The following is a 25,455-nucleotide window of genomic DNA, read 5'->3' on the forward strand; positions in this document are numbered from 1 at the left end:
CTAAGAGCCAGTGTACAAAAGCGGGCTGTGTGTGTGTGCAGGGGTGCAATGAACCTGTACATGGGACCACAGGGCTAGGCAGAGCTGCGTTAAGACTCCAGGAAAGAACCTGACCTCCATCAGTTTAACAATCTCTCAAGCCACAACCTGGAATTGACTCAAACATGTTTATTGAGCTAAATCAGCAAGGCACAAAAGAGGCTAGGAAAGACATTCCCAAAATACAGAAAAATGAATGGGCTCCTTCCATTCAACACAGGCAGTGCCCCTCTCCAATACTGAGGCGAAGCTCCCACCCCTCCAAACAAACAGCAGAAAATAGGCACTCTGCTCAAACAGAGGGACAGAGCCATGGTGCACCAGGAAGGACAGGGGGCTTATGACTGCTCTATCCTAGCAGCACCAGAGAAAGGTCAGTCAGAGAAAGGTCAGGTTAGAAAGGCACAGCCCACCTCTCCTTCCCCTCAGAGACCAGGGGTGGGGAAGTAATGATTCCTTTCGCTCCGTTTCCCATTGGCCTTTTCCAAGTGGTCATGTCGTAGAGGTGGGGAGTGGAGACGGGGAGTGGAGATGGGGAGGGACATAGGGTCATGTCAGAAATCCTACAATGAGAAAGATGAAAGTAAGAGATACAGAGACCTAACAACAGACCAAAGGGCAAAGAGATGACTGCAAGGTCCTCCAGAGGACGACTCTCATTCTCTTCCTGTACCACCCCTCCCCCAGGATACTTCTAAAGCCCCAAGGCAGCTGAGACAGCAGGTCAGGGGCTGTGGCCTTTCTTTCCACCTACTTGACAGGCACATGTGCTACCTGCCAGCATCTCCCAAGGATGCACAACTCCTTTTAACCTGCCTTCCAGTCTGTGTTGGGGACGCTCACCTCAGTGTTCAGCTCTGCAGAATCTAAGAGGTCCAGCCCGTGCTCACTGGGGGAAGACTGCTAGAGAGAATGGGATCAAAGATCAGAAGGGTCCCTCCCCACTCCCATCACCTGCAAACAACCACAAAAGGTCCCTTTCCAGTCTCTTGCGGCAAGCTTGAAGGCTGGGGTAGGTCCCTGAAGCAGCCAGGGAGGGAAGAGGGGCAAAGTCAGAGTGGGCAGCGGCATCAGAGTCATCAGAGAAGTGCTTCCTCTCCTGGCCTGCCAACTGAGACCCTTAACTTCGTTCAGCTTTGGAACGAGAGAATGGGGTTTTTCCTGAGGGGACTTTAGGAAAGACTAATAGAGGCCTTGCTGTCTAGTCTCTGGGTTGAACATGTTATCTGGTTTTCCCTTTGAGCACAAGACCTCCACTCGCCTCTTCTACTGTGTCCTTTCTCCACCTTCAAAGAGCAGAGAAGGGAGCAGAACAGCAGCAGACACACAATCCTTTTCTGTTTATAAGGCGCCTTCACTTCGTATTTTGTGTAAAAGGTCCATTTTAAAGATGAGGGGGTTGAGAGGGGTTAAGGAGCTAACTTGATAAAGTGGTAAAACGGAAGACTTCTAGGTCTCCTCACTCCAATTCCATGCTTTTCCTACTGAACCGGCAGCATATCCTCCTGAGGAAGCAGGCAGGCAAGGGTAGAAAATGGAGTGACTGGAGGAAGAGGGGCTGGGGCAGCCCTGTAAGGAGAGAGGAAGGAAGGAGGGCTCTGCCTGTGTGCATGTGTTATGAAGAGACTTGCTGAACGGGCTGCAAGGTTGGACTGGGTGACCTTCCATCTCTATCTAGCTCTAGGACTCCCTTTAATTCTTAGGAGATTAAGAGGAAAAATACCTATAAGGGGATTGAGAGTGTGGGAGTGCTATTCCAGTCCTTTTTGGTATTTAAAAATTTTTCCCCCTATTTCCTTAAAGTCCAAGCAAAGTCAACAGCAACTTACAAACCCTTCCTCCTTTACTCTATGATTCTTTCAAAACGTCTTGGGCAGCTTCCAAGGACAGGGCATCATCAGGACAGAGGAGAATCACAGTAGTTTCTCTCTCTCACATCTGCTTCCAGTTCTAGAGGGAGAAGGGACTGTTGGATCCACTCACCTTGTCTGTACCTTGCCACTCTTCACTTGAGTCATTCTGAATTTCTAATTCTTCTTCATCCTCTTCCATCAGGCTGAGCCTGGAAACAGTGGCAAAGAGTAGAGGTTTTCAAGGACCCCTGAGAGTTTCTCAGAGGCACCCCAGGGGTAGAGGGTGGGCAGTAAGCAGACCAGGGCTCCAGAGTCCCACTCCAGCTTCAATCAAAGCAGCTCTACTTATACCTGTTTTACATACTAGGGTTCCACGTTACACTGGAATGAAGTGTTCTGTGGTTAAAACAAGTCCACAAAGCACCAGCATAGAAGCAATGAGAAGGAAAGAACCCCCTCACAATGGGTGACAACTGAAGTGAAGACAGAAGATGATGAGAAAAGCTCACCGGGTCAGCCGGTTGCCCAGACCAGGACGCAAAGAGTTGAGTGGAGTCTGGAAATGCTGTGGACTCGAGGACCTTAACCTCTGGGCACCTAAAAGGGACTGGCTGTTGGGAATGAAGGTGGATCAGTGACAAGGGTTAAAAATAAAGGTAAAAGGAGGAGGTAAAGTGGCCAGCATGAAAGCCAGTAAAAAGCTCAGAGTGGAGGGAAAAAGAGAAAATGTAAAGCTAAAGAAAGGGGAAAGGACTGGAGAAGAACCCGAGAATGAAGGGGTGCTGTGGGAGGGAACAACACAACAGAAATGACGAGACACCAAACTGGGACATCACAGCCGGGCTCTCCTGGGGCCGCACCCTTGGGTAAATGCCAATTCTGAGCCGCCGCCTTCTTCCATCTCTTCCAATCCCCCCAGGGGCTGCCTACTTTTCACAGCCGTTGAGGTGAGGGTGGGTGTGGGTGGGATACTGTTCAGCTGTAGGCTTTCCTCCTGTGATGCAGAGATGTCCTCTCTGTGCCGCCTGGAGGGGCCTGCAAAGCAGCAGAGGCACATGTTAACTGTAGACCAGGTACCACCACAGACAGTTTTAGTTTTTCAAGACCTGCTCAGGATTTGGTAAGGAAAAGTTATAAAAGAAGGGAATGGAAAATCTAGATGGTCTCATTATGACACGACTAAAAACGAGTACAGCCCTATGTACTATAAAAAGTAGGGTTTACAGAATTGTACCAAGGACTTGTCCAAGAAAATCTCATTACACAGCTTAGAAAACAAGAAGGAAAGAGACATACATTCCACAGATAAACAGTAACATACAAACACAAATGTGAGAGAAGGTTGGAGTCCCTAAGATTGAGAGGTCTCAGTTAATCAATGAAGACATCTGAGATCCTATTCATTCAAGATTTCTGTAGTGAGAAAAAGCTTAGAATGGCCTGAAATGAGGGAGGAAACATGAGGGTTAAGGAGAAACAGAAAAATGGGAGACTGGATTTTTTAGAAGCCAGAAAAAAATGAGATAACTGCAATGTCAGCACAGTTCTAATATGAAGGGTAAATGGAAGACCTGGGGCTCAAAATATTAAGGACTCTCTCCTGCAGAGCTCCAGGAAGGCAGAGGAGGAGAAAGAACCCCAAAATGTCTTAGAAAACCTAGGTAATGCTATTTTTAAAACATAAGTCAGATCCATATTAATATCTGTCAACTGTAAATGTTCATACCCCCATTACCCTCCCTCCCCACAGCCTTGTTTGTACACTGAACTGGCAACCGGAGAGTGAGCTGCTTCTGGTTTAAGCAGAGGGCTACCGAAACAGGGAAGAGCCACGTCTGTGAGCTTGTGTTCCCAGAGAATAAACCTTGGGCCCCCACGTTGACTCCTAATCTCTCCAACCTATTATCACTGGCGTAATGTCCACGGATTCAGCCCTGGGACCGCTCCCTATCTCCATCTTCACTGGCTTCCTTAGCCATTCAGGTTCATGACTTTAAGTACCAACTCCCACATCCATCTCAAGCTTCTGCCTGCTCCCCTCACTCCAGATTCCTGTCTGTCCAACATCTCCAGCTGCAGTAACATGGCTCATACCAAAGCCCTGGTCTCATTTCTCACTCACAGCCTTCCCCATCTCAGTTGCTATCAACTCCATCCCTCCAATTATTAGGCCAAAATCCTTGGAGTCATGCTCAACTCCTTTCTTTCTTACATCTTACATTCTTTCTTATTATGAGGTCCTATCAGTGATATCTTGGAAGTACGTCCAGAATCTGGCCGCTTCTCACCACGTCCGCCGCTCCCCTGGCTCACGCACTCTCATCTCCTGTCTGGGCCCCCACAGCAGCCTCCTCACCAGTTCCTTGGCTTCAACCCCTGCCTCTCCTTCGGTCAGTTCTCAACACAGCAGCCAGAAGGAACCCCTTAAAATTTAAGGCAAATCCTGTCACTCCTGTGCTCAAATCCTCCAATGTTTACCCATCTCACTCTGAGTAAAAGCTGGAGTCTTTATTCTGGCTCGTATGCTCTGGACTCCTACGACCTCTTTGGTCTCATATCCTACACAGTCTCCATTCAGCAATACCGGCCTTCTCTGCTGTTCCTTGAACGTGCCAGAGACATTCCCACCATGGCCTCTGGACCGGCTGCACCCTCTAGTCTGCTATTCTGACATACACAAGGCACCCCCTCTCTCACTTCCTTCAGTTTTCTCCCCTGCATTCATGTTCTCTCCAAGGCCTTCCCCCCATCACTCTTTATAAGACTGCAATCCCCGCCTCACCAGTATTTCCCCATCCTCTTCCACAGCATGCATCACTGTCTATCTGACACTGTTGGAAAGAAAGTTCACTGCAGTATTCCCAGCACAATTGAGCACAAGGTGCTCAGTAAGTGTCTGCTGAATGAACAATGGAACCGATCTTTTCAGTTTTCTCCTACCTTTACAAACTGTTTTAGGCAAACCAATCTATACATCGATGTGCTTTGGCAAACTCTTACCTTTCTATGTTCTGCTTGTGCTTTTCTGCTAGCCCATGATACTCACTCCTCCTCTGTTCAACTTATATAAATCTTACCCATTTTTCAAGATCCAGCTTAAATCCCATCTTCTTGATAAAGCCTTCATAGATCAACTGAACTTAAAATGATACCTTCCTTCCCTGAATTCTATAGCATTCATCTGTCAAATCCCTGGGAATTTATTACTTACTGGTGACTTCATAACTCAGATTTTCTATAAATGTATTTTCTTTCTTTTCTATTAGATGGTAAGCTGCTTGAGAATCCTTCAGGGCCTCTAAAACACCTAACACAGTATCTTGCATACAGTACGTCCTTAGGTGGTATACAAAAGACATTAAAAGGAATTCATACCCTACCTCACAACACACACAAAAATTAACTCAAAATGGATCACAGACCTAAATGTATTAGCTGTAACTAGAAAACTCTTAGAAGAAAACACAGGAATAAATCTTTGTGACTTTAGGCAATAGCTTCTTAAGACATCAAAAGCACAAACAACAAAAAAAATAGATAAGTTGAATTTCACCAAAATTAAGAACTTCTGTATTTCAAAGGACACCATCAAGAAAATTAAGAGACAACCCACAGAATGGAAGAAAATTTTTCTGTACCATACATCTGATAAGAGACTTTTGTCTAGAATATGTAAAGAACTCAACAAGAAAAGGACAACCCAATTTTTAAATGAGCAAAGGATTTGAACAGACATTTCTCTGAAGAAGATATACAAATAGCCAATTAAGCATGTGAAAAGATGCTCAACAGCATTAGTCCTCAGGGAAATAAATGCAAATTTAAACTACAATGAACGAGATACCAATTCACAGCCACTAGGAGATGGATAAAATAAAAAAGACAATAACAAGTGTTGGCATGAATGTAGAGAAACTGGGGCCCTTGTACATTGCTGTTGGGATTGTAAAATGATGTAGGCACTTTGGAAAACAATTTGGTAGTTCCTCATAAAGTTACACATAGAGTTACTGTATGATCCAGCAATTTCACTTCTTAGGTATATCTCAAGAGAAGTGAAAACCTACATCCACACAAAAACCTACACATGAATGTTCACAGCAGCATTATGCCTAACAGTCAGGAAGTGGAAACAACCTAAATGTCAATTAACTGATGAATGGATAAATAAAATATGGCATATCCACAAATGGAATGTTATTTGGTCATGAAAAGTTATGAGGTACTGATAAATACTAAGTATGGATGAACCTTGAAAACATGATGCTTAGTAAAAGAAGACACACAAGGCCACATACCATATGATTCCATTTATACAAAATGTCTAAGAATAGGCAAACCCAGAGACAGGAAGTACACTTGTTATACTGCCTAGGTTGAGGGAATGGGGAGAATGGCGAATGACTACTAATATTTTAAAATGTACACTAAAAAGCACAAACTAACACCTCAAACTTATGATTTCTAGGATATAACCACTTAAGATGAGACTATATTAAAAAAAAAAAAGAATCAGCTTAAAGAAAAAAACAGGTAAATTATAAGACAGGTAGTGATCTGAAGATTAAAAAATCATGAAGGTTATATAAAAATCTTTAAAAATTGGAAAATAACAAGATGTCACAGAGAGGCATCCTAAATGTACAGATTTCTTAGTTCAATCTCTGGTTTTATGATTAGTTTCTACTTCATTTTTCACAGAAGTTCGCTGTTTTTAGTTGGCTAGATAAACCTTGAAGAAAATGAGTACCCTTAATGATAGTAGGTGATCAATGAAATACTTATGTGACCAAACGCAAGAGTTTGAAGGAGGCAAAAGCCAATATGCTGCTTATGTAGGTAGTGGCGATCAAGGAAGTAGCACTGAGCACCCTGATACCTGCATTCACAGCACTTTACCTTCAATGCGCCTCTTCTTGGAGCGGGGGTAGCCCTGAGGGCTGGCCTCTGCTGTACTCTCTACAGGGCTGAGGGACTGGCAGTAGGTGGTGACTGGACCCCAGGGACGGCCAGGTGCCTGGGAGACACGTTGCAGACACTTTTCCAGGTAGGACAGTCTAAGAAAGGGGTGGGATGGAGAGGCTGAAGTGGTCACAGGCCCTCACCACACCCTTCTTCTCTAACCCCCATCTCTAGCCACCCACGCCCTAACTTACAGCAGCTGCTTGTCCTGATGGAAGAGTCGGGGGGAGAACTCTGAAAGGAGCTCCAGGAATGCCAGATTTGGGGGCTGACTGGAGGAGCCAGCTGGAGGAAGCTCAGACAAGGAGAACCTGATGCCTTCCCTTGGTTGAGCAAAATCATTTTAGGAAGATAGTCCCTTCCCACTTCCCTCCCAGGGCTGAGGCATCCTGTCCAAGTGCTTCTTCCCCTGGACCCAGCCTGTCTCCAAAGGATACCCGCTCACCAACTCTACTGCGACTCCTCGGCATGCTTACCCTCCCCCTCTGAGACCTCACTCCCAGCCCTCCCTGTACCCAGCCTCTGGCTCAGCCCTCTTAGGAAGATTCAAGTACCTTGCTTTCCAACCAATACTTCCTTACTTGTGTAGCATGACCACAAGGTCACGGTTCTGTAGCTGCTGGGGTCCAAAGCTCAAGGCAAACCTCCTGGCCAGGTCCCTCATCTCGATGAAGGCTGGAAGCTCATTCAGGCCCTGGGGCCCCTGTTCCTGCAGCAGTTCTGTGTATAACTGTGTCCAGGGGACATGGCACATTTGGGAAAGGGAGGAACAAGATAGAAACAAGGAAGTATAGCATTCCCTTCTCTGCCCAGAAATCCAAAAGGGCTTGGGACACCATCTGCTATTTTTACTCTTTCTTTCCTCCTAGGACACTGACCCTATTCCTGACTCCCTTGCAAGAGAGAGGCTTCACCCTGCTCTGTAACAATAAAAATGTCTGTAGTAACTGTAGGGGTTGAGAGAGAACAGACTAGAAAAAGAATGAGGAATTCCCTATCACTTTACTGTTGGTGCTCCCATGTCCTAACTGACATGGAGTTTCTATGGGGTTGGCATGGAAACTGCCCAGACAGTTATAAAAATACTTTTTATGGCTCTACTAACTGTGAAGGTGACTGTCATGTGGAATAAAAGCCAAAGTAAATCAGAAACTTCCTGCTCTGAAGGATCTCACGTTCTAGACGGCTGTGGGTGGGCTGCAGGAAGGGCACGTCAGGTCTGAGGCACTGTAGGCGGAAGGGCGTACCTGCTTGAGGCTCAGCAGCAGGATTCGGGAACAGTGATTTCGGTCGATCTGCCTTGCTCTAGTTAACGTTTCCTTGATAATGTCACCATAGTCGTTGTAGAACTGATGGAAAGGAAGTGGAGAAGATACTGTCTGACCACAGGAAAAAACTATTTGTTTTGTTTCTTTCTTCACAGCCCTAACCGTATCTCCTTCCAAAACAGCCTTAGGTAGGGAAATGTGAACCTAAGCATAAAACAACTCATACTAGACCACACCTCTAACCAACAGGTACAAAGCCCCAAAGAAATCAGTTTAGGCAAATAAGGGAAGAAACTCTGCCCTGAGCCCATTTCTTGGAGAAGAAGGGTAGTAAGCGTGCCAGAGCCCAGTGTCATCCAGCACCGAAGCCTTTGCTATTTGTCTTTCCCGACTAGAACAGAAGCTCCAGGAAGGAGGAACCATTGACTATTTTGTTCACTGAGGTGTCCTTAGTGCCTGGGATAGTACGTACTCAGTGAACAGAAATCAACACAATGGTGGGTTGAGGAAATGAGGTATATATCTAGGTATCTCATGAGGATTGAACCCTCTTCCATTCTTATTTCCCTTTCTTACATTACCCCATTCCATAGACTAGATTCACATTAAAAAAAAAAGTCTGGACAAGAAGAATAAGATACTTTCCCTCCAATGAGCTTCTTCCTCCTAACAGTTTTTTCTCCATTAACTATTTACTACTAAGTCTCTTTTCTTTATCCCTTTATTCTAAACTATTGGCCTTCCCCCCTGCTTCTCCTTTTAAGCCTGATACCATCATCTCCCCAACCCTCCTTTCTGTAGTGCTACAGCATCTGCAGCCATGGCCGTGCTCAGCTTGGCGCCCTGCTGTACCTTGTTGTAGTGTTTGAAAACATCCGAGGCTGCGTCCATCTCCAGCACCCCATAAAGCAACAGCTTGCAGAACCCAGCCAGGAGGCGGCGCCGCTGGTGCAGCTGCTCTATCTGTAAATGATCCTCCTGGGAATGACCTGGTTCACATCAAGTGGAGAATGGAAACATCAGAATCACAGATTCAGACCTCCTGCCCTATATGCCTGAGCCCCAGGTATAGAGCCCCTGTACCACTGCCCAGTTCTCCAGGCTGGATGAAGACGTGGTCCATGAGGAAGCTGGCCAGCTCAGACTGGAGTGTGGCTTCAGGAATAAAGACAAGGGGCTTAAGGAACTCTCGTCCCCCGACAATCATCTGAGGGCTGAAGATGAGCAGCAGATCACTTAACAATACAAAAGCCTGTCAGGGAAAAAAATGAACGCTTAAAAAGGACAGAATATTGACCAAGACAGAAATTACATTGCTAATATCCCCTCAGAACGGGGTTTCCTCAGACCACAGGGTCGGGGTGGGGGGAATGACTCGCGTCCTGACATACGCTCACTTGAGTAAACGCTCACCTGCTCCTGAATCTCAGGATCCACATCCGAGAGGCAGTTCTGGCAGAGTTCACAGAAGGTCACCATCCTGCCCTTCAAACTCAACAGCTGCTTCTGTGGAGACAATGGCTTCAGCAGGGAGAAATGAAGGAAGACACGGGCTCCTCCATTCCCGTTCCCCCTACTCAGACCCATATTCACCTGGGAAGCACCTGATCCAGAAACGTGGGTTAGTGTCCAGAGAATGGAAAAATAGACAAGAGTCAAGGCTGGCAGGATCACCTGTAACAACCAAATGTTACAAAATGAGGGTCAGGAGTAAGAGGCAGGGGGGGAGAGAGAGACAGACAGGCAGATACAAAGGAGGGAAAAAAGAAAAAAGCAGACAAGAAGAGAGAAAATGAGATTAGGAGAGACCCAATTCCTTTTCTGGTAGAAAAAAACTGATTCTGGAAGTCTTCAGAGGATTCTATCCTGAGTAGGAATGCCACCTCTCCCTAATTTATTTAAAGTCTCCTAGACCCCCTCAATATTATCCTTGACTCCCCAGAAACCAGAGAGAATGGCTGTTTTCAGGTGCTGGAAAGTACATTCACCTTCCAAGATTGGGATGGAAGGAACGACACACATGATCAAGATCTCTCTCTCTCTCATCCGCTCCACAGCCCTGGGACTCGAACTGCGTGTGAGGTGGCCACCTAGGACATGGCCCTTAAAACTCCTCTCCTGCCTCCACGTCTCCAACTTGTCTACTTGCCTGGTGAGGAACCTCTCCTGTGTCCACAGCCTTCCGGAGGAGTCGGTAGCACGGCTCATAGAGCTCCCAGCGGGTTAGGTCATGGGCACTTTGGGGGGCGGGGAGAGAAAAACGTTACACTGGAAGAGAATGAGAGAAATCAACCCCACAGACAGCGGTAGAAACGGAAGAGGGAGCAGGAGGGGAGCTGCTCACTTGTAGAAGGCAGAGAGGCGCTTCAGAGTGGCTGCCAGACTGTACACCTCATCCTCATCTAGGAAGGACGACTGAGGAAGAAAGACGGTCCACAATGGGATTTTCCCAAGAACTCACAGATCCACACCCCCATCTTGGGGCCTCTCCCACAAAAGTCTGGGGTGTCCCGTCATGCAGCCCCACTCCCAACCTGCAGCTGCTCTTCAAGCTCCTGCTGGAAGCGGTCAGTTAGCAGATCCACAAGCTGGCTGCGGGCAAAGTCCACCCGGCTGAAGAACGTGAACTCCGGATTACAGAGCAGATAGAGGGCATGAGCACCAGCCTCAAGCACCGCTGGTTCCGCGTGCTTCACCACCACCTCTTGGAGCTGCTGCAGGAGCAGCTCCAGGTGCTGAGAGAGAAAAAGGTGGGAGAAGACCGTGCTGTGGTGGGGGGGCGGGGAGGACAACTCCTCCGGAGGGGACTAGAGGTGGGGGGAAAAGAAACAGGGTCGAAAGCTTTAAACTTCAAGGATAAAATGCCTCAGAAAGGGAGGGCTTATTGGTTTTTCTAGAATCCAGGTTCTTGAGAAAAACCGGATACTAGCAGTAGAACCTTTGGCCCTAGGACGAAAGTAGCAAAGTATAGGGAACGTGTCCTCCCCTCTCACTTTCTCCAAGCGCCTGGTGCAGTAGATGTTGAGGTCAAAGTAGTTGAGAAGCTGCAGCAGGGGAGCAACCTTCTCCGCATCAGCTGAGAACTGTGGTGATTGAGAGGGAAGCCTACTTATTACCTGCTATACTGCTAATCTGGAGGCCACTTCCTTCCACCCGCTCATTCCCAGAGGCTGAGCAGTGGGGCACCTCTACCTTGGCCAGGAGCTGGGGGAGCAGGGGGATGAGGTGCTCAGTCAGCTTCACCTTGTCATCGGCTTGGATCTTACGTTCTTTGGGGGTTAAGCCCTGGAATTACAATCATTTGGGGGTGGGGGTAAAAGTGTGTGTACATGTATTCCTCTGCCCAACAATCTTATCTTCCCAGGAAGGAAAACTCAGCAGCTCCCTTCAGATTTCTTTCTCTGGAAATGGAATTCTTTGAGGGGCAGAGGAAGGAGCACCCGAACCTAAGACTTGAGGGTTAGGATGGACAATACCTGCCTGGATTTAATATTGCTAACCAACCTACCCTGCCACTCGTGCCATACCTTCCTCCCCGTGACCCGCCCCACAGGCGGGTGACCCTCGGAAGCTTGCCGGACACTGGACACAAGGACTTCTATCAGTGTGCTCTCCTGTACGTCGCCCAGGTCTAAGGTGGCAGGAGGATGGAAAACACAGAATCACAGGGTGGCCACCCTCCATCTCCAAGGACCCCACCGCCCCACCGCCCATGACACCTATGCCTTTCACAAGTCAGGAGAGAAATCTCCCCTGGTTTCCTACTAGGAGATGAGAGGTCCCCTGCCCTGGCTACCAGGTGGCACACACTCTGGTCCTTCTCCAGCAGCAGGCTTGTCAGACTCTCCCAGTCCTTCAGCTGAGGCCCCGCACAGTCCCACAGGCTGTCTACTAAGTATGCAGCGTGGTAATGGAGCTGTGGAAGAAGACAGATGTTAAGTTACTGAAGCCACATGTTAAAACTCTAGGAATTGGCCACTAACGAACCATTTCTCTCCTTTCTGCAGTGCCAGCTCCCATCCTTCTCTACCTGAAGGTCTTACGCATGAGAGCCCAACAGCTCCTTTCCATACGTCACCTCACTCTCCACAAAAAAGGACAGCAGAAGGTGGAAGAAAGTCCTCTGGGAGCGCGGACTTCGGCGTCGCTCTCTCTCACCCACCGTTCTTGTCTCACACTCAGGGTAGAAGAGCCTGGTAGAGGGGACACAGGGAAAGGGCATAGCACGGAAGGAAGTAAGCAGTGCAACAGTTACCATGGAAGGAAGAAACAGTCCAAGGAGAGGATTAAAGGAAAAAGAGGCGCAGAGCTAAGGAAAGCCCCAAGGCGTTGAGAAGGGAGGGAGACTTTATAGGTATGGGAAGTCCTTAGAAAGAGCAGCAGCAGATGATGGAGAGAAAATAACAGATGACGGTGTTGAAGGAACAAACGAAAAGAGGCCCACTCACTTCCAGTACAGAAACTCCCCTACAGCAGAGGCCAGGGCTCTGTTAGAGGCGTACACAACAGGGTAGATGCTCTCACAGTCTGCCTCTGTCAGCACCCCTTCCATGTTCCTGCCAGGAGAAAAGCAGAAAAAGCAGGTGGACATAGATGTCGTCCTCTAGCACAACTAAGGCTAGAAACAAAAAGGGAAAACCAACAAGGATTAACTCACAAAGAACTTTCAAATGGAAGAGTGGAAAACAGAAGGATATGAAGAGTTAGAGAAGATAGGAAATTTGCCCCCTGGAGATCCTGCAACTCGGGAGTGACCTCTGTCTTTCAACCTGTATATAAACAAGAGTCAACCTACAATCCGTGGAGGGATAGGACTCTGGAAGGGCCTGTCTGATGCTGAAAAGGTAAGTCTGAGGGCTTCCCTGGTGGCGCAGTGGTTAAGAATCCGCCTGCCAATGCAGGGGACACGGGTTCGAGCCCTGGTCCGGGAAGATCCCACATGCCGCGGAGCAACTGGGCCCGTGAGCCACGATTACTGAGCCTGCGCTCTAGAGCCCGTGAGCCACAACTACTGAGCCCATGTGCCACAACTACTGAAGCCCGCGTGCCTAGAGCCTGTGCTCCGCAACAAGAGAAGCCACCGCAATGAGAAGAGTAGCCCCGCACCTAGAGAAAGCCCACACACAGCAACGAAGACCCGATGCAGCCAAAAATAAATAAATAAATTAATTAATTAAAAAAAAAAAAAAAAAAAAAAAGGTAAGTCTGAGATGCTTGCCTCTCCACTTCCCAGGACTCACTTAAGGATAAGTGTTAGTAACCTGACGGCCTCCACTGCCACGTCATACTCTCGGTCCATGACCATGGAAACCAACCGGTCCTGTAAGAAGGAGAACATTGCTCAATAGCTCATTGTATCCATCCCAAAACACCGTTTTCTTAGAATCTGAGGGATTCCTAAAGACAGGGTGTAGAAGCAGACACTGGGATATCTATGGATATATAAAAGTAACAGACATGGATAAACGAGGTGGGGAAATGGGAACCACAGACAGCCAAGCACAGGAGCACTGGCCCGATTTTACCTTAAAGCGGCTGGTAAAGAGCTCCAGGCGTGCAGTCCAGTCTCGGTTGCCGTACAGCCCTTTTAGAGCCTTCAAGCACTTCAGACGGACTTCTCGATGCTACTGAGGAGAAGGGAAATGTGGCTGACTCCTCCTCTACTCACCCCCACTGGGCCTCCATACTTCCCTCTCAGATTACTCATTCTGGGCCTGGGTGTCCTCTGTATCGAGGACTCTGAAATGTCTCAGAGACAATGAACAGCTGTCTTCTCACTTAAAATCCAAAAGGATCACAGCAGAATTTAGCAATCATGATTAAAAGGATCTTTTGGCTACCACCCTAGCACTTGCATTACCACCCTGTCAATAACTTTCTCACCTTTCTATAGGGAAAGTCTTTCTCCACTCGACTGTGGTTTTGAGGCATTTAATCGCCGAGATATATCTTTCTCTCTCCTAACTTATCCTACCCTCCCAAATACTGGGGGAGTTTCCAGGTTCAGTGTCTTGATGAGCTGATCACTGACCACTAGTGAAACACCTAAGTGGCAGTACCAGGAAAAGCTGAAGCATCCTAGGGCAGGGAAGAGGACTGACTCAACTCTCACCTTATCATGCAGGGTCCAGCCAATATATTTTAAATAGCTGTCAGTGAGGAAAGAGGTACTGTAGCTTTGCATCCAATACCCAAGCTCCTCAATGCAGATAGCACGGATCTCAGGAAGGACATCCCTAGGCACAGAGAGAAACTGACCCTTATTACCTTCTCTCCAAACTCACTTTCCATCCCAGCAGATATCTCTTTGTCACAGGAGAATCTATTTTCTTGACTAAACACCAGGTACTAGGCCTTTCATTTCCTCCTCCCAATGTGAGTATTTTAAAAAGTGAACACTTTATTTCTGTAACCAACCTATAAAATAGTTGAACTTATCCTCCATGCCCCTTTTAAAAACTGATTTTGGAATTTAATTTAGCTGTTGCCCAAACTGCGTGTGTGTGTGTCTAACTGAGGTACAGTTGATGTACAATATTATATAAGTTTCAGGTACAACATAGTGATTCACAATTTTTAAAGGTTATATTTATAGTTCTTATAAAATATAAGCTATATTCCCTGTGTTGTACAATATATCCACGTGTCTGTTTTGCTTCCACTTCAAGATAAGATTACATCAGCTAAAGGGTTCTGGAAAGGCAGAGGTTGAAATCTAGGTAAGAGTGAGACACAAATACTGAGGAAGAAGTTCTTTACAGTATAAAACTCCCCTGCCTTTAGCACAGTGTAAGGCACAGTGAAGTGGGCTAGGAAAAGGCTTGCCGAGCTGTACACCCTCAGAAAGGCCCTGCCTTTTGGCTCTCTGCTCTTGTCTTCTCAAGGCTCAAGCCCCAGGAAGATGGGGGAGGGGAGGTCTCAGGCAAAGCTGGAGCAGAAGAATACTCAGCAATGCCTTACCCTCTTATCGTCTCTCCCAGAAGAGTTTACACAATCCTTTGTAGGCGGGGATAAACTAAACCTAATTTGGAACATTTGTTGTTAGAGTTTTTGCCCCTGCTACACTAGCTGTGGGACTAACCAGATAACTCAGGGTTAGGAGGAGACCTTGTCACACTTCCACAGACTCCATAACTGAGGACCAGCTGCTTCAATGAGAGGAGCCCAGTAACTCACCTGTACCGATGTACAAAGACACCCCTGAAGAGGGCATTCATCATTCCCTCAATCTCCTCTTGATGCTCTTGGAGCTGGAGGACAGGGAGTAACAGGTCAATCTCTCATGTCCCCCAATAATATAAGGCCACAAAAATATAAGAAAAGCATGACATCCACCTACTTCCTATTAATAAGAGGACACAGTCTGAACCTCTGGTATCCTTTGTTCCCTTTTAAACCTTCTAATTTTTTTTTTTTTTTTAATTTTCAGGACATTTGGCTTTATTTCCCACACGTTCATAATACTTCTTTCTCCCCAAGTCATTTTTTCCCCCACATGAGAAATATACATCTATAGTAAGGTATGAAAGTTACAGGCCTCTAACTTTCTCTTTCTACGGATTAGATACCTTGGAAAAGAATATCACCTACTCATCCACTTGTGACAGTGGATAGGCCGGTGAAATCAGGCAGTCAACAGATACATCTAAAATACAAAGTTGATGAGAAGGGTGGAGTTTGCAAATGAAAGTAATGAAACTCATCAGTCAAAAGCAGCGAAAAAGAAAATGTAGCCAACACGTTATCAGAATAGAAAAAGGTTAAACCTTCTAATTCTGGAAGAAGCTGTATAGTCAACTAATGCCTCAGAGATCTGTGTTTGGAAAAAATAATATCCCTTCTGTGTCTCATTATTTTGACTATCTTTGGCTATTCAGAGGCCCTAGCTGGTAGTTATACATGTTTTTGACTAACAACAATTGGGAAAAAATTTTTAATAAATGCAGTTTGTTTGACAAAAGAAGCGGAACTAACAAAAAAAGAGAAGAGATTATATCAGTGGTTCTCAACTGGTGGCTCCCAGGGGACATTCAGCAATGTCTGTAGACATTTTTGGTTGGCATAACCTGGGAAGGTACTACTGCCATCTAGTGGATAGAGGCCAGAGATGCTGCTAAACATCCTGTAATGCCAGGACAGTTCCCTAAATGCCATTGTTGAGAAACCCTAGATTAGATGAATAACAGATAACAAGGAAGCAGAATTACAAGGGAACATTCTTTAAGGCAACTGCCCCAACTCTTCAATAAATCAATATATTGGGGGAAAATGGGGGGTGGGCAGAGGTTCTGTATAAGAGACTTAAGAAACACAACAACCAAATGTAATGCATAGTCCTTAATTAAATCCTGGTTGGAATTAACCAGATATAAAAGGTACTTTGGGGACAAATGGAAAATTTTAAATATGAATTGCGATTACAAAATATTAGGGAATCATTGTTAATATTTTTGGATATGAAAATGGTATTGGGATTATGTAGTAACATTTTTTTTAGACGACATACTTAAGTCTTTAGGTTGAAATACCAGTATGTCCATAATTTAGTACAAAATAGTAAAAAAAAAAAAAAATAGATGAGGCAAATGTAGTGAAATATTAGTTAAATCTAGATTTAAATTAAATAATCTAGTTAAATCTAGATTATTTATATGCAGTGTTCATTCTACCAGTGTTATCTATTTTTCTGAACGTTTGAAAGTTTTCTTATTTAAAGGAAAAGGAAAGAGAGGGAGGGAGGGGCTTCCCTGGTGGCACAGTGGTTGAGAATCTGCCTGCCAATGCAGGGGACACGGGTTCGAGCCCTGGTCTGGGAAGATCCCACATGCCGCGGAGCAACTAGGCCCGTGAGCCACAACTACTGAGCCTGCGCATCTGGAGCCTGTGCTCCGCAACAAGAGAGGCCGCGATAGTGAGAGGCCCGCGCACCGTGATGAAGAGTGGCCCCTGCTTGCCGCATAGAGAAAGCCCTCGCACAGAAACAAAGACCCAACACAGCCAAAAATAAAAATAAATAAATAAATAAAATTTTAAAAAAAGAGAGGGAGGGAAGGAGGAAAGGTGGGTCATCAGTACCAAATTCTATGTAAGTTGAAAAGGGAGACTGAAAAAAGGTCATTGGCTATAGGGATTAAGAAGTCACTGGTTTGGAGAAAATAACTTGAAAGAAAAAAATGGGGATAGAAGCTAGGTAGTGAAAGGATTCAGTTGGATATTAAGGAAGTAAAGAAATATTAAAAGGAAGGATAGAAATGGAGTAGCTTATAGAGGAGAATGAAAGAAGATTCAAGGGCTTATATACATTTATAAGTGGAGAGAGGAAAACAGTGGGGAGGGAGAGATTAAAGACAGAAAGCCAAACGATAACTGATGAAGCAAGAGCCCAGAGAAGTCCAAATAATAGGAGTCACCCTAATGTATATAATTTAAGATTTGAGACACACCCAGTACACATGAGGTTTAAGACATACTGACAGTGAAAACAGCAAAAGAGAATCAGGAAAGCATAGATTTTTCTCTAATGATTTAGCATGGAAGATATCCTTGGTGAGAGCTGGAAAACAGTCAACTGGCATAGTTAGACATGATGAGTCCTGCCAACCTCATGGTGGGGGAGGTCTCAGATACTTAGGGGGAATGAGGGGGAAATCAGTGTTAGTCTCATGACAGACACAGCTGTTTGAAGGTTTAATCAGTGTAAAAGATTTTGTTGGGGTTTATGTCCTCCAGTGGTCTTCTTCAAGTTTAACAGGAAACAAAGCAAGTACCTACTATGTGCCCAGCTAGGCAATTTATTCATCTCATTTAATCTTCACAAAAAGAATTATCCCCTTTTTAAACGAAAGGAAACTGAAGCTTAGAGGTTACATAAGGCCATGGAGCTAGTAGCTAACTGGAACAGAATTTAAACCCAGGAGAGATTGAAAGGCCTGTGTCCTATCCATTCCTTGAAAACTTGGCCTCCCGCATCAGGGGTTCGCCTTCAGTACTCCTGTGGTAACCTGCATACTGCACACTTGACAAGAAAGTCAATGCTTAACCCCCTGCACAAGATGCAGGCACAACATTTAAACACCTGTGATAATGAATGCAGACAATGGAAACTGAGCAAAAGTGGAATTATAGAGAACTCTAAAATTTACTCTAAACTAGAAATGCTCTATTGAGCCCACATCCCAGAAACAAAGTGAGTATGCAATAACCTCTGACCGGAGGGGTCTATTAAACTATTGCCAGACTCCAGCATTCATGATCTGAAAGCTTGCCTGGGGGACTGTGCCTTAGCAGAGAGAAGCTTGGGGACTGATAAGGTGGGCTGCAGCAGCTGTGATGGAAGCCAGGAGAGGAGGGAAGAGGCAGGGAACACTTCTCACCTCTTTGCGTTTCTCCAACAGGCTCTCCAGTCGCTCAGGTGATCTCTGTCCTGGCCCCTTGTTTCGTTCAGCCTCGTACTGACGTTGATTGTTGTCCTTGTGCAGACTCAGTTGGAGGGCAACTCTTACCAGGGAGGTCATCAGCTTCATGGCTTTGAGTCAGTAAAAACGAGATAAAGAGATCATTACTTAAGTCAGAGGGAGGGAGGGTAGGTTCAAAAAAGAAGGAAAAAAAAGGACAGTGAAAAAGAAAAGCTGGAGCAGGGTGACCCTAAAATCCTAAGACTCACTGTTCTGGAGTGGATTTTTTCTCTCCCTAACTCTTTTGGGCTTCCTTTAATCCTTAGCATATTCCCAGTGGTGAGCTATAAGAAACACATTAAGGTTGGAAACTATCACTGTAATCCACTCCTTTTTACAATTCCACTAATGAGAAACTGGATGGAGGTTTGGGATAAAAGAAGCATGACCCTGAAGTAAAGAGCTAGAATGCAGGTAGGAAAGAAGATCCAGGATTGGAGAACAGAGGAAAGTTCTACCAACCCCCAAGAGAACATATACAGAATAAAAGTGACTGCCTACCAGCCAGGGTGCTAGTGTGACGGAAGGCACGGACTTGGGAGTCTGAGAGGCCAGTGAGCAGAGAGATGAGGTTGTCCATAGGGAAGCCATCATAGAGGAGACTATACTGGCACCGATAGACCAACGTCCTCACAAATTCACAGAAGCTGCCCTGGAACTTCTTCCAGGATGGGCCTGGAGCTGTCAGAGGATAGTCTCCTGAGTCCTGTAAAAGAGTTTATGAAAAGGATGGAAAAGTTATTACCAGGTCTACGAAGTCACAGGGACTGGATGTCAAAACCCAATACTATAGTAAAAATGTATCTCTTATACCTCATTCTCAACTCTACAGGCATATTCAGATAACGTGTATAGGTCCCCTTTGCTCCCAAGAGATTAAACTCCTCTTTCTAAAAGCTATCCTATTTCCCAGAATCCGAAAGAAGAGGATAATGGGCCTTGAATTTTGAAAAAAGAGTGGCAAGAGGATCCTGGACTGTCTTCCTCCACCTCATTAAACTGTTCTGTTAGGTGCTGGATGATCTCCGAGTTGGACATCTTCTTGAACATCTCAGCGGTCACAGTGCCTGAGGAATGGAGGAGATGAGGTACTTAGAAGGCAAATAACAGGACACTATGATCATTTAACATATACATTTGAAGATGAGCGAGGAAATGTACTGAAAAGAGCTTAGGTGGGGAATCAGAAGACCTGAATCCTAGTCATAAATCTGCTACCATCTAACTGAGTACCTGCTATAAGGCAACCTCTCTAGAAAACCCAAGGGAATCAAACAGTGGAAAACTATGGTTAAAAAAAAATATTCCAAACAATCAAAAAACAAAGAAAACTATGCCAGATTCTTATAATACAACCTGCAGTCTTATAAGACTAAAGTTAGGTCATGGCCTCTGGGGACCTGGGGCCCCACAACTTCAGTGGAGAAATATGAGATGAAGTGGCTGAGAAATAAGGAATAAGAAAATAAAAGATTATTTCATTTAGAGAAAGGAAGAGTAAAAGTCTGATGGTCCATTTCCAAATTTGTAAACATCATACCATCACGTTAGCATGATTATTTATTTTTCTCCAAAGGGTCTTGTCTCCAAACCAGTACATTTCCTTACTGGATCACTTCCCTATTTACCGATCAACAATGTAGTTGATACTAGTTAAATAAGTGAAATTTTTCTTATGCTTTTCCCTCTCCATTTATTTAGGAAATGCCTAATCCTACACATCTAAAAGGAGAAAAAGTTTTACAATATAGGAGCAAAGGCTGGGGATTAGAAAAGGGTAGGAGTTTCCTCACCTTTACATCCACATGACCGGATGAAAAAGTTAATGAGCTCCAGGAATCCTGCATCCTGGTCTTGCTTGTAGCTATCCAGCCACTCATCTACCAAGGACTAGGAAAACAATGTGGATGATTTCTATTTCTGGCAATATGACAGACTAGAAATTCTGTATAAGCTTTCTAACTGAAGCATCTAAACTTCTGATTAAAATATTAAAACATCTTTTAAAATGTATTGCTAAACCAGAATGAAAGGTAAAATTCCATAAAAGCCAAAAATGAAGTGAATGTAGCAATTCTGAGAGATAAGCAAGCTGACTTTTGCTCTGAGGGGTCTCTTAACTACAGACAGAAAGTCAGGAAGCTAACTTTCTGTCCAGGTGGCTGCATGGACTGTAGAGCATAGGAGACAGAGCCCACAGGGCTTCCAAAAGGAGTAGCCCAAAAGGAGGCTCCTGCAAAGAGTCACACCCTCATGAAAGCAAGAATGAGAAATAAACCTATAGGTAAGATGGGGCCAGCAAGAAAACTAGCTTGTTATGACCTTAGTGTGGGGTAGAGGGAAAAACGAATTGTCCCTTGAGAATTCAAAACCATAAGCCAGTTCCCATATCTGGATTTGCAGTCCAGATCCACATTACCTCTACAATCAAAATAACCTCAATCAGATAATTTAATTAAAAGTGATTCTGGAGTGTCCTCACTCAACCACCAGAAGCAAACGTAGGTTTCCTCTCTTAACAACCCATCTTCAACCCAGGCCCCAAAGAATTCCAACACACAGAAACCAGTAACAAAAATAAAAATAGAAAAACTCCGTATGTTTGAAAATTCTAAATTTTTCTAAAAACTATAAAAATCCACACTATACATCAATAAGGGTGAATCTCAAACAACTGAAATAATTTAAGTCACAGAAAACTAAAGAACGACTCATTCACTTAAATTAAGGAAAACACATTAATTGGTGATAAAATTATAATGCAAGACAAGGGAATGGTTAACAGAAAATTCATTCTAGTAGTTATCTCTGGGTGGTGAGGGAACTGGGGGAGTAAGGTGGAGGGAAGATACACAAGGGTCTCTACAGCACCATTAAGGTTTCATTTCTTGAGCTGGGGCTAGAGGCCTGGGTGATCACTGAAAAAAAATTTTTAAGTGCATATATGCCTTACATGTTTTTAGATGATAATGGAATTACAATAAAATTATTGAAAAAGAAATGTAAGAAGAGAAAAAATATGTGGGGAGGGAAAAAAAATTAGGTATAACTGTAAAAGTGGAGCTAAAAAGTGACAAGGGTGAACAAGTTGCCACCCAAATCCAAGCGTCTTTTCTACATTATCCAATGCCTCTCCTTGTCTCCTCCGTCAATCAATCAAGGCAAAATCTATCCTGTTCTGTGATACTATTAGGAAAGGAACATTCCCTCTCATGTAAGATCCCCCTTATATCAATCACTCCAAGGATTCACTCTGTGGTCTTATCTGCCTTTCCTGATACAGGTTACATTCACTAAAATGTCTACATTAAATCAAGTTTGTAGGCACTTGTACTTATCTTTCCACCCAACAAGGGGTGAGAAGGTATCAAGAAACAAAGGTGAGACACTCTGTTTTACCTGCATGTCACTTTTGGCAGCTTTCACAGCATCAAAGAGATCACTAGCTGGTGGCTCTGACTCTTTCTGACCATGAGCACGTACCATTCGGGACCCCTTCTTTGGACGTTTTGCCACCTAGTAAGTGTAAAGAGATCATGAATATCTTTAAAAAGTCAAAGTGACATTAACACTTGGTCCCATCACACAAGTAGGCTTAAGCTGCCAATTCCACAACAGAGTTTGAGTTACTGACTCAGATTAGAAATAGCTGATTTTTATATTGTAAACTTTATTATTTCTAGTCTCTTGTCCTTTTAAAAGTCCCTAAGCCCCATTCCTGTTCCTCTATACCCTAATACCCTCTTCTCTTATTCTTTGCTCTTCAAAATCTGCCTTCTTCCTACTTCTGTCCCTTAACACTTTTTAAGCCTTGTCCTTTCATCAAGCATATCAGCTGACCTCTTCTAGGTTTTCTTTTGCTGCTTCCCAGACCAGGTTCAAAAACAAAACAAAACAAAACAAAACTGACTCACTGGGGTTGTTTTGAGTGGTCGTTTTGCTGCTCTCTTCCTTACATTTCGTCTCAAGTTGTCTTCGAAGTCACTGCCTTCACCAGCTGACAAAGATTCACTATCCCTATGAGGAAGTGTGGTTCTGCTTAGATACAACACCCTAGTCCCTATATATAAAAGGGTAAATGAATTATAATTTCTTTTTGTCTCTAACTTTACACCCCTCTCCATGAGAAAAATATATTCAGAGTTTAAGAGGAGATGAGCTTACTGTTGCCAGGAAGTAGGCACAATGTCTTAAGGGAAAACTTTCACTTGAATAAAGCACTGGAGATGAAGAATGAAGAACTGAGGTAGGTGAAGGACAACCCTTTCTTAGTATCCTCTCTGACTAAGAGAATCAAAAGATATTCACATAAAAAAAAAAGATATTCATGTAAGCAGTGAGGGGATCACTGCTGAGTAGAGAAAAATGGCTCAGGAAGTCATGTATTACTAATACACAAACCAGAGATTAATATGTGCCTGGTGTTAAATTTTACCCCTTGAAAACAAATTCACGTCTTGTTGATTAGGGTTAAATTTACAAAATAGATATAACCTGGTGCCAAACAGCAGCACGGACAAATAGAAATGATTCAGAAGAAACCAATTAAAATTACCATGGGATATTCTTATAACTGAAGTATAACCTTTAAAAATTGTGAATCATTATGTGGTACACCTGAAACTTATATAACATTGTATATCAACCATACCACAAGAAAAAAATTACCAGGGGATAAATCAGACCTTGATTAATTTTTTCCTGGAAAGATTTTTTTAAAACCCAAGACATACTCATATAATCTTCACAGAATAAGCTCATAAATGTTAACAGATAAGGACCTGTTTATAAAACCCCAAACAAAAGAACTACAGGACACCAGCTAAAAAGTATACACCAGTTTTCAGGCACCAAATAAAGAACTCTTTTCCCTTTCCCCCATCTGTGGGTCCCCACCGGAGGCTGTCCGTGAACATACAAAAGCGTTCAAGAAAGGTTCAGACAAGTTGGATGATGGATTCAGAACAGGATGGATTATTCCTGACGCCTCCAACACATAGGACAGCCGAAATCCAGCCTGTTCTGAACCAGTATAGCATCTCCTGGCTTTTCATACGTCACACACGTGTTGCCACTTTACCCGTCTGTTAAATGAAAACGGGAAAAGCTGCGGACAAGGCAACGATGTCCCACCAACCCCACTCACCCCTCCGAAGTCTGGTCCGAGTCCCTGTCATCGCAGGGCACCGCGACAGACGAACTAGAAGACGCAGACAGGCTCCTCGGCCCAGTCCCCAGCGCTCTGCGCAGCGGGGAGGACACGCTGCTCGGGGAGGAGGAGCTATGCAGCTGGGAGGAGGACGACCGCAGGGTGGGCATGGTGGTCCAGCTGCGGGAGAGAGCGAGAGAAGGGGGAAGGCTTCCTGCCCCACCGCGTCTCCATCCGCAGCCCCGACGACCCCCCTTGTTTCCAAGGGAACTGCTTTGGAACTCGGGGAGTGGGGGGCCCACAAAAAATAAGACGGAGAACACACTGTAGATCAACTACACGTCAAATTAAAAAAGAAAAGCACAGCTTTTATGGTTTCTCCTGGGCTAAACCATAATAGAAAAGAATATTTTTAAAAACGTGTGTGTGTGTATAACTGAGTCACTCTGCTGTACAGCAGAGACTAGCACAACACTGTAAATCGTCTATTACTTCAACTGAAAAAAAAAAAAAGACGGAGACAGTCCCGACCTAAGGCATCAGGGCGATAAAGACACCACGGCCCCAACGCCGACCTCCGGTTTGGAGTCACTCCCCAAGCACCGAGGAAGGCACACACCAGGGCAGCTTAAAACACACCCCTATCCCCAGGATTCGGAGTCAACTGCCCGTGAAAGGAAACCAGCTCACAGGGTGCAAACGAGAAACAAGAACCCCCCCCCAAACCCCCTCACAGAAGCACCTAGACTTCCATTTCTACAAGGCTAGAACGGGACTCCTCAAGGACCCGACTGCGACGCGCTTAACGATTTGGGGCTAGAGGCGCCATCAGAACCAGGCCGGAAACACTGAAGGAGTCACGGAAAGCTCGCATTCTCCATTTTTCCAGAAGAGGTGATCTCTACTGAACGCTGGGCTACGCTATTTGGGCGGAGGAGCCGTCTAACCGCTCAGGAGAGCGACTATCAGCCTTTGGGTCTGGGATTCCTGGCCTCTGTGGAGGAGGGTATGGAGAAGGGAGAGTCCTCTCTCAGGGCCGGAGTGCGGGCAAGGACGACCGCCTGGGTCAAAGAGGAGCCTCACTGTCTGAACCTGGAACAGCGACTTCTGGCCGAGCAGCGCTGAGGAAAAGTCACCACCGCGGGTCCCTCGGGTCTCTGTGGTCACCCTCCCCCCGACAGCCCCACACTCCGGCACGGGCGCCCGCCGTTTCCCTTCTGGTGGCAGAAGAATCCAGAAAAACGCGGGAAGGCGCGAGCCGTGCAGTGCGCAGGCGCGAGCCCAACGGCTCGTCTCGGAGGGCAAATTGTCGCGAGGCTTGGGCGTGTGCGAGCTCGTGCTCACCACGTTCCAGTCACGGCGCTCCGGCAGCCTCGTGCGGCCACGAGCTCTTCAGCGTGCCGCCGTGTCACGTGGGCTCCGGCGCGCTGGCCACCTGCTTCAACTCGGCTCCTCCCGGCCCCGCCCCAGCCCCGCCCCTCTGCCCCCAAGTTCCCCCTCCATTGGCCGGGCTTCACACTGCACTAGCAAGAGCTCCTTTAATCTGGCTTCTCAACTGCCGCAGGCTGGGTTCCACCCAGGCCCCGCCTTGCGACCCAAATAGCCACGCCTCCGAGGAAGGCCACGCCCTTCCCCCAGCCTCCTTAGTCCTGCCGAGTCCCGCCCCGCTGCCGAGCTTCCCCAGTACATTGGCTTAATTTCTCCCTTGATCCCGCCCCTGAGGCCGGCTC

The 25,455-nt window shown here is 45.6% G+C and overlaps 1 protein-coding gene across 1 annotated transcript; it reads right to left on the bottom strand.

The window, feature by feature from the left end:
* Positions 1-333: 333 nt before the first annotated feature.
* On the bottom strand, positions 334-25,129 carry STAG3 (STAG3 cohesin complex component). The gene is made up of 34 exons (XM_059895842.1): positions 25,070-25,129; positions 23,723-23,905; positions 22,491-22,593; positions 21,976-22,092; positions 20,370-20,466; positions 19,567-19,643; positions 19,078-19,282; positions 18,496-18,647; positions 15,299-15,372; positions 14,235-14,358; positions 13,648-13,746; positions 13,363-13,442; positions 12,571-12,678; positions 12,201-12,315; positions 11,933-12,038; positions 11,650-11,753; positions 11,315-11,407; positions 11,116-11,205; positions 10,657-10,857; positions 10,467-10,537; positions 10,272-10,359; positions 9,716-9,796; positions 9,536-9,628; positions 9,206-9,374; positions 8,975-9,111; positions 8,102-8,203; positions 7,436-7,584; positions 7,049-7,177; positions 6,792-6,949; positions 2,753-2,927; positions 2,402-2,503; positions 2,023-2,101; positions 883-942; positions 334-602 (listed from the first exon to the last, which is right to left on the bottom strand). Exons 2-34 carry the CDS (start codon positions 23,893-23,895, stop codon positions 594-596), a joined length of 3,720 nt encoding a protein of 1,239 aa, XP_059751825.1. The 5' UTR covers positions 23,896-23,905; positions 25,070-25,129; the 3' UTR covers positions 334-593.
* Positions 25,130-25,455: the final 326 nt, after the last annotated feature.

The sequence above is a fragment of the Balaenoptera ricei genome, chromosome 15 (genome assembly GCF_028023285.1).
Source record: "Balaenoptera ricei isolate mBalRic1 chromosome 15, mBalRic1.hap2, whole genome shotgun sequence".
NCBI classification, from domain to species: Eukaryota; Metazoa; Chordata; class Mammalia; order Artiodactyla; family Balaenopteridae; genus Balaenoptera; species Balaenoptera ricei.